The 9,542-nt window shown below is 52.3% G+C and overlaps 1 protein-coding gene across 2 annotated transcripts in view; it reads left to right on the forward strand.

The window, feature by feature from the left end:
- Positions 1-9,310, forward strand: part of PAX5 (paired box 5) — a 130,687-nt gene extending 121,377 nt beyond the window's left edge. For both annotated transcript variants that reach the window (XM_030004457.1, XM_030004458.1), the window contains 2 exons: positions 508-594; positions 9,185-9,310. In XM_030004457.1, the coding sequence (XP_029860317.1) occupies positions 508-594; positions 9,185-9,261 (164 nt within the window). In that variant the 3' untranslated portion in view covers positions 9,262-9,310. The remainder of the gene's footprint in view (positions 1-507; positions 595-9,184) is intronic.
- Positions 9,311-9,542: the final 232 nt, after the last annotated feature.

A 9,542-nucleotide genomic window follows, 5' to 3' on the forward strand; every position in this document is an offset into this window, starting at 1 on the left:
CTCTCCTTGGGTTGCAGTGATGGATGGACGTCTGGGACCAAGACCATGTTCTCCTGGAGAGCCTGGAAGGGTACCCAGTGTCTAGAAGATTAGCTGGTTCATCTTCTCCTGCCAGCAGAGAGCCTGTTTAAGCAGCCCCGTCCTTGTATTGTGTTTCTTGCCCTGAGTGCTGTAGGGCCATAGGGGCAAGGGCCAGCCCCGTTAGTGTGTCCCAAAGTCCTCTCCATCCCTCCTTGCTGTCTTGCTCTGCCAGCATGGGCTGCCTGAGAAAATCCCACCAGCTCAGCAAGCCTGGGCCACAGCATGAAAAGAACATGTAAAAGATGGCTGCGCCCATTTATTTAATAATAAGCCCACCCATATTACCCTTCCTCAAAGAGGGTGGCCAGCAGTGCTTTTACTAAGGCTGTCACTGGAGCACAGCATGCACTGAAGACCTCCTTTACCCCCCAACGGTAACTGCAGTCTCAAATCAAATGATCTTTTTTTTTTGTCTTTTTAACTTAGGGAGCGAGTTTTCTGGGAGCCCATACAGCCACCCACAATATTCAACGTACAACGACTCCTGGAGGTTTCCCAACCCTGGACTCTTGGGTAAGTTGCTCTCCCCACCTTGGGGACTCAGTGCAAGCTGTGCCTTGTTTGCAGTCTGGCAGCGATCGTCCACTGCTGGGGTGGGCAGGATGCGTGTCCTGGCACGGTCCTGAGTCCCCGTGCTCGGTCCCTGTGCGGGACTGCAGGTCTCCAATGGGGCGCACAAATGATCTTGGTTCCCTTCACCAGCAAGAAGCCCCTGCCCAAACCTGTTGTCTTCCCGTTTCTGCCCCATAAAATCCTTCCAGAGACAAGAGGTGTTAGAAGGCAGGATCCCCATTGTTTTGAGGGTAAGGAATCCTGTTCAGACAAAACTTGGGGTGCTACGGCCGAATGTGAGCCCCATCTCTTTGCAAGCTGTTGTTTCTTGCTTGTTAAAGGACTTTGCATTTCTCCCCAACCTCGCATTGCGTTTGCTCCCAGTTCTGTGTTTGCCCGATCCATCCCTTCTCTGCAAGGGACCGCTGTGCCCGCGCAGCCTCACTGACACCAGCACGGTCCCTACAAGCGGTGGGGGGCAGGAGCCCCGTAGCTCATGCAGGATCATGGCCCTCATGTGAAGGATAAACATAATCCATTTTACACCACTGTCAAAAGCTGGCCCACTTTGACCTTATATACATGTAGCATGCAGTAATTAGAATTTTTCCCTGCATAATTTGCATGGATGAGGTAAGTAAAATACCAATTAATTGTCATCTCTCAACACAGGAGTAGCATGCCTTAGAGATTTCCAGATTTATGGATGACAGGGCTGTTATATGTGACCTCCAGCAGCGAAATAATTTTGAATTTTTGTCATACTTTTTTCATCCAGTTTCTTTGTTTTAAGTAATTGAGTCCCCATGTAATTGAGCCACCCAGGCTGTATTCATCATGGTTCTTGTCCTTAAACAAATCCTGGGGGAGCAATAGACAGCCTCTGCCTCTCATGCCATGGTGCTGGTATAATGCTGCTATTTGCCGTGCCACATTTAAGGGTTTGTTAGCGCTTCCATCATAAATCAGCGGACAGATCTCCAGCTAATATGGATGGGCATAGCTGCACAAAGCCAGGGGAGTCCCTGCGCTTAAACCCGCAGTTTCCATGGCCACAGCCGGCAGTGCCTGCGGGATTTTGGCTTGGCCGTGTGGGGAAGCTGCTGTAGTCAGGGGGAAGAGCGTGCGCCGTGCTTTCCTCATTTCTAATTTTCCAACTCCTTTGGAAGCAGGAGAGCTGCTTTAGCAAAGGTCTGCTGCATGGACAGGCCTGGGAAGCCAGGTTTTGGGTGGCTTTTTAAATTTTGCTTGCAAACCAGTAAAGAAACTGGCATGATATTAAAAATAAATGAAAACCCATCCCCAACCCTGCCCTGTGCCGTGGAGAGAGGGTTTTTGGTGAGGCTCCTGGGCTGCTCACTGTGGGTGCAGACCTCCACAGGGGAGGACATACACACCAGAGCCGCACCGGAGCCGGTCCGGATCCACGCTGAAAGCCATCCGGGAGCTCCGTGCTGCTCCGCAGGGATTGATAGTGGCCCTTGGAGTCTGGCAGAAGCAGGTTGTGCCCACGACCTCCTTGGCTCTTCGTTTGGGAGGATGGGCTCGTATATGCTCTGAGCGTGCTGGCCGGGGTGCAGGGCAGGGTACGTCCCCGTGGTGCCCCGAAGCCGGTGGAGATAGGCAGGTCTGGCTCAGAAGAAGACTTTAAAACAGAGGCTGGTCAGGAGCCAGCCGCTTGCTGCCAGGGCATCTTTTGCCTGTGTCACTCCCTTTTTTCACTGTTCTTCCTCTTTCTCTTGTTTCCTTTTTGGATGATACATTTTGGGGGCAAATTCCGTTTCATCTTTGACTGTGTTGGAGGTGTGCCGTATGAGCGCAGCTGAAAGGATGGCGTGCTCCCTGCGGCAAGGCTCGTGTCTCAGGCTGGCGAGGATTTCTACAGCAGCATTGACTCAGCAGCCTGCTATGAACATGTGTTTAAATGAGGCAAGGACAAAAAGATTTGGATGCTACCATTTTCCTTCAGAAACTGCAGCTTTATTGAAATGGAAATGTTTCACAGTATAATGACAACTCTGCTGGCATTTTTTGCTAGTGGGAGTTGTTAAAATGTATAATCTTGGCTTTCTTGGCTTTTATCCTCTTCAAAATACTTTGTTTCGGTATTTTCAAAATCTTATGTTCCAGTAAACACAGACTCAGTCACTGCACAGATAACTTTATATTGCTTTGAGTGTGCAATGACACACTGATTTGGAGGTATGAGACTGGAGGTTTTGATGCATGAAGAAGAATAAGAAATTGGAATTTTTGCTCTGCAGCAAGTCCTAAGGATGAACTTACCATTCCAGTTCAGCCTCATCACAAAACTGGAAGTGCTGGACTTGCCTGGATGGGGAATCCCCTTGTCTGACCTCTGGCAGTTTTAAAATATGTGTTCTGCTCTGTTCCTATCACTGCTGCAGGAATTGCAGAGCTGGTTGAGAGCTGGTGTAGCCTGTACCTCCCTGTGCTGCTCGAATGGCCCATGGGCACCATGTAAGAGCTGGGCAGTGAGGTCTCAGTGAGCTGAACCTTTGGATTCCCTTTCATTTCAAGCCTCTCTGTCAGAAAAGCCCCAAAAGCAAAATGGTGTTCGGTTTGGAAAGGCACTTATTAGAAGTCAACATCGTACTGCACAAGGGCATTTGCAAAGGTCCGTGACCCAACACCGAGGTGGGGAAGCCCAGCCTTCTTGCCTGTGCTACACAGTGCTGGAGGGCAAGTCCAGTGAGCTGGTGCTCCAAGAGACACTGCACGGTCCAGGTACAGCTTTAGGACCCCAGTGAGAATATCTCCGTGTTCAGCCGTAGGCAGCAGGTCAGACACATCTCTTGTTCCCTGCAGAGATCCTGCTTATCCACAGCTCTGCCTTTGTCCCTTGGAGCCTGGTTTTGCACTCCCTTCTCCCTAGGTGCGCGCTAACCCCACTGGTAATTCAGGGCAAGGAGGAATTTGTGGCAGAGCCTTAAAATCCTGCTCCAAGTCTCCTTGCACACCGAGAAGGCTCTGTGTGATGAGCCTGAGCACCCACAGTGGAGAGGAGGTCAATTTAAACTATATCCAGGATGCTTCCACTCTTCTCGGGAGTATACGTGAGTGCGTTTAGTAATTCTCTCCTGAGAGCAAGCTCTGGCAGTATCAGCCTCAAAGCAGAAACCTTGACAAAATTAATCAGGACTGGTACATGGCCTGACACAGTTTGTTTTACTAAGTCCCGCTCCCTTCACTGAGATGAAAGTGTAATACTGTAAGCACTTAACAGCACCTACGTTCAATTAATTCCCTGTGCTGGCAAGGAAGAATTGCACTGCAGCAATCACACCAGGCTGAGACCTGTGAAAGAGGAGCTAAAAGGAGAAATGCTGTGATTTGCAAGTGGCAGGAAGAAAGAATACTTGGGATGAAAAATTATTTGGGGGGGAAATAAAGAGAATGGGAACAGAAAGAGATGAGAACAGTGAAAAGGCTTTGGTCATTAGTCCCTGGTCCTTGTCCTGTGAGTGTGGAGCAGCAGTGAGAGGAGTGTCAGGGTCTCCACGGGAAGGCAGGACCATGCTCTTGGTGCGCAGGGGATGGGGATCAGCTGTCTGGCCCCAGCAGAGGACTGGCTGCTCCCCATCGCCCCTGTGCCTGCTCTGCCCTCGCTCTGGTGCTTTCCACTCCTCTGCACCGGGCAACCCACCCATGTCTGCCCCAGCTGGCGTGGGAACTGGTGCAAACGGGTGACCATGCTCCCTCCTCTCTGGGGCAGTCCCAAATGCCGTGCCCCATAGGTCTTGTGGAAGGGGAGACGACCGAGCTGCAGCCCTCAAGAGTGGTCAACAGAATTAGGGGCAGAAGAGCTGATGATGATGATGATCTGTGGCATCTTCTTGCTCTCCCATCCTGTCTTCGGCCCCGGTGGTACCCACAGCGAGCTCCGTGGCAGGGCCATGACAGCCTTTGCTGCATGGGGTGGCTCAGTCCTGCCTCGACTGTGGCCAGAGTGAGGACGGACCCTGAGTTTCCAGAGGGATGTGCTGGCAAGAGGATGCAAACCCTGGCTGCTCCTGTGGCATCTGGCTCGGTGGCTGTAACAGGGGTCCCCATCTCAAAGCCAGAAGAGGAGGTGGAGGAAGGGGCATCTTTTTTTCTTTTTTTTCTTTTTTTTTTTTTTTTTTTTCCCCCCCGCTGTGCTGTGAATGACCTGCAATTGGTACAGTACGGGGATGCACATGCACGAGCACACGGGAAGCAAGCACGTGCGCGCTTGGGGCTCGGTCCATCACTGTCAGCGCGTCCCTGGCACGCGCCAGCCTCGAGTCAGTTCAACACGCGCGCGCTGGGAGCGGGTAACAGCAACGCCGTCTAATGAAGAGAAACGATTCAATTCTGTGCTGGCTTGTTGCAATAACTTCTTTACCATTTTTGCCCGTCGCATCCGGCTTGACGCTGCTCGCGGCAGGTTTCGTTTGACGCGGTGTCCCCGCTCCCGCCGGCTGGCTCGGAGGGTTTACCTGCACCGTTGTGGTGCTGCGGCTAATGGTGCTGGCACGGTGTTGTGCAAGGGCAGGGCTTGGAGACGGTGAATTAGGATTAGATTCAGTTCTTCTGTGGGCTTCTGTGAAAAGATCTGAGAACAAGTAGGTGCCAGAAATGACTGTGTCAAGAAATAAATTGATGGTAGTATGAATTAGAAAGGAAAAGCGACAGAAGGACAGACAAGTCTGTTCTGGATGGGGGCACGGTGACAGGGAGGAAGAGTGAATGCTTTGTGATGTGATATTTTCATTTTTCACTTTAAATACAAGCTTTTTTGATTTCACTGCTGAAAGGCAAATTGGAAAAATCAAACTTGAGGGAATTGTAAGGCCTTTGGAAAGCATGAGAGAAATATTAGGCTTTGGTAGCTGCACTGAGTCAGAACAGCGGTGGAGGAAGAGGAAGGGGGAGAGTGAAGGCCCTGACCCCAAAAAGACCCCCTTTACCCCCAGACTTTGGGAAGCGCTTCATCTGGCTCCGGTGGGACCCACGCGTTGCTCCGTAGATCAGGGTGAAATTGTTTGTTGCCGCTGGATCCCTTCCCCGGATTTTCCACCCCTCTGCCTGAGCGGAGCTGCCATGGCCGGTGCTGGTGCTGGCAGGGACCAGGGTCTCCACTGGTGGTCAATCCTGGGAGCTGGGCACCACCACCCACTGGTCCCCATCGACCTTCTGGTGCTGCAGTGGGTGAGGACGGCAGTTCCACCCAACTCTGTGTGGGCCTGCAAGGTGTTTTGCCCCGAGGGGCTGCCTGCCCCGCAGTGGGAGATGATCCCCGAGGACTCCCGGGCAGCAGGAGTGGCCGTGAAGGGACATGGACGGACAAACTCAGCACCCCCGAGAGTGCGGCCCCCAGTTCACTGGCTACAGAGAACATCCCCAAAACACCAGCTAGACAGGGCTTGCACATTTCAAAGTCTGGTGAGCTGTTCAGTTTGCCTTTGCTCATTCAAGACTGCCTCATTTGGCCAGGGAAGGCTTCCGTGTTTTTAATTGCTTGTGTTTGGCTGGCATACACAATATACAGCAGTTTATTTTAGGCTACCCATGAGAACGGCGTTCGCTGTCCTTGTGAAGCTTTCCAGTATTCTTCTGCACAAAATACGGTTCCTGAGACTGGGGCTTGTTAACCTGATATCAGTTATCTGGAAGAGGAGCATCCATCCAGCCCAGGGCAGGGGTTGTGGTGCCCTCAGCAGATAACGCAAGGCTGTCAGCCCTGCACTTATGCAAGTGGAAAGGCAGTGATGACCCTCTGAAGGGATCTGCTTTGCCTCCATTGATTATGGCTTAAAATACTTACCTTTTGGTTAATAAACCTAGGTGAGATGGGCTCCTGCCTAAAAGTTCTGCAAACATCTTTGCAAATAATGCTTAGCCTGGCCAGTGATTTCACTGACTGGCTTGAATTACTCTTGTGTATGGTAAGACTACCCTGCTAGACAGCTGGGACCACAGTCCCGAAGCTTGGTTTTTCGTCTTTAAACCCAGCCCTTTGCAGTGGATTTACATGATATTTAAGTTGGGATATCTGGGGTGCTGAGGACAATGCAGACTCCTGCCGCGTACAAGCTCCCGTGCTGCCGCAGCAATGACTGATGCAAATGCCACGTTCCCGTGGCCAAACCCCATTGTTTCTGACCCATTGGGGCTGCAGCAGCAGAGCATCACATGCTGTGGTAGGACTCTGATCATGAGAAAGAAGTTTCTTCTCCATCGCTGTGCCAAGGAGCGCATTGCACGTACTGTGCAATCGCAGATGTTGGCTGAGCTCTGTTTTTCAGACGTGTTGGCTTGTGCTCCCTTGGAAAGGAGCCGGTGAAGCCTGAGCTGATTTCCTGATGTGGCTTTTCAGGACGAAAGCAGCCTAGAAGAAACAGGTGGGCTTGCCTGCGAGATGGATCCTGGTGGATCCACAACAGCGAGGTAGGGTGGAAGAGCCCATCCTTTCAGGAGGTGTTTCAGTTGGTGGGGCTGTCTCCTTGGCATGTCCTCTTGGGCAGCACGGCTTATTTCACCAGCCCTGGAAACCTTTCCGGGCAGCTCACCAAGGCCAGTTTGGGGAGAAGGTGGAGTAAGCCCTCCATGTTGCAATCATACCTCCATCTTGGACTGATGGTTAACAGTAAACGTCTGTGGGCTTCCCTGCAGAGGCTGGTGACTCGATTCTCACTCTGTGCTTGGGCTTTTCAACCAGCAGCCCTCGAGTAATCACTCAGGTCATTTTGGGGTGAACAGCAAAGCCTTCAGCGGAGGCTGTGGAAGAGGAGGGGAGGCCAGGAGGTTCTCCAGCCTCCCAGGCGGAGGTTCCTTGGCTCAGCGGAGAGCAGGAGACCAGCAGCACAGGGCATGCCAGCTGGGTTCTCCTTCCTCCTCCAGAAGGTGTGCCGGGGCCGTGGTGGTGGAACAGCCAGGGCACTGCCATGCTCAGCCCGTGCCCAGGCGATGAGCAGCCACTGGACCTGCTGGAGCGAGGTTTGCTGGAGTCTGGGCTGGGAAGCGAGCGGCCAAAACCGCACCTTTGGCTTTGCTGCCACGGATGCTTTGCTGAGGGGTCCACGGGCCCCGCTGAGTTCTGGTGGCACCACCTTCTCCTGGCCCGCTCCTCTGCCTCACTGAAGCTGCAGAAGTTACCCCCTCTGTGACACGTCACGTCCCCGGCTGTGAAGACCCTTGATGGCGTCTGCCGGGCTGCTGTCCCAAGCAGGGTAAAGGCAGGGAGTTCAGGATGGCTGGCAGCTCTTGGATGGGGTCACTCGTGAGACCAGACCCTACAGCCCACCCTGCTCCAGAGCTGTTCCTCGCATTGACTCTTTGTTGCTCGTCCAGACCTGCCTGGGGGTCTCAGACGCACGTGTCCAAGTGTGAGTCCTTCCAAGAGGCTTCTTCCACGCTGCAGCATGCCCTGCATCTCATGCATGTGAAACTGCTGGTGACTTGGAGACCAGACTGGTAGCGCCTTGAAAAACTTTTTGCCCGACTCTTTTCTTACACCAAATCAGAGTTGGTTTCCTCTCTGGTGCACTTGGAAGGTATTTAATAGCTGGTGCTGTCTGGACAGATTGGTGTCTCTCTGGATGCATCTGAAGTCAAAGACTCTCCCTCATCCAAGCCTCTAGGTGGTCCTGTGGTGATCACCCAATCTACCAGCACTTAGCCCTGCAAGGCAGAAAAGTCATTGCCAATATTTTTCAGGCCTTGTCTTGGTAGATGAGTGCCTCAGCATTCATCAATCTGCAAAGCTTTAAGCTTCGCCTGCATAGTCCATTCAGGTGTGTAACACATGTACTCAGTCAAAAAATAGACCATAAATTTGATCAGTTTGAGGCTTAAGTGTGCATTTCAAAAGCTGTGATGTGGAGTATCACATACTTCGTTGGATGAGGCATTATTTGCTGGAGGTAGCTGTAAACTGCTTTCGGAGTTCAAATTGGTTACCAAGTGAAGGTCACCAGTATTTTCTGAAGACAATTTCTCCCTTCAGCAAATGTATTTGATGCCAAAGGACCTTCCCTGGCTAGGCAGAGGCCAGTGCAGTGTTGTGATCCCGAAGCAGATCTGGTTGCACAAACTTGGTGTCTCTTCCTGGAGCTCCAAGGTCACTGCCAGAGCTAAGCAAAATCCAGGGGGTTATTCCCTGATAGAAGTAGTTTGAGAAAAGGGGGAATTGTTGAGTCGAGTGCAGTATGTTGAATGCTTTGGGGTTCAACCTCCTCCTCCTCCCAAAAGGAGGGGGAAAATAAATCAGAGAAGTCAGAGTGTGGTATTGTGTTGGGGCTGGAACATTTTGTCCTTCCATTCTGAAAAGTAATGAAGTAAATGAAACTAATGTTTTGAGTGGAGGAAGGGAACCAGGTGCGCTACGGCCGGCAGAAATGCAAAGCAACGACACCACCGTTCTCATGCAGCATGCACGAATGCGATTTCTATTCTCGCTGGGAGCCTGAGCTCAGGCTGGAGACCTCTCTGCCGCCCGCGTCGGCGCGCCGCGAGCTGGCACCTTTCCACCTTCGTCTTCTTCACGGTTGCCTCTTCTCTCTCGCAGGCTCCCCGTACTACTACAGCGCTGCAGCCCGCGGGGCAGCCCCGCCGGCGGCCGCCGCTGCCTACGACCGCCACTGACGCCGGAGCCCCGGGCACCGGCGATGACTGCATGCACCGCCTGGAACAACCACGCCGCGTCACCTTGCTGCAACCACGCCAGCCCACGCTGCAAGGGAAGGAGAAAGTACCTAGTAGGCACACGCTAACTGAAATTTTGCTCTTTAAGCTTGGTGAACTGATTATTGTTGTGTTCTGAAAGTCTGGTCGCGTTGACTGGGTCTCAAATCAAAGAAGCAGGAGGACGCGGTTCTCCTGACGCTCTGTGTGATCAAAAGCGCGCGGTAGCTTCACGTATTTCG

Source organism: Aquila chrysaetos, chromosome Z, assembly GCF_900496995.4.
Source record: "Aquila chrysaetos chrysaetos chromosome Z, bAquChr1.4, whole genome shotgun sequence".
NCBI lineage: Eukaryota > Metazoa > Chordata > Aves > Accipitriformes > Accipitridae > Aquila > Aquila chrysaetos.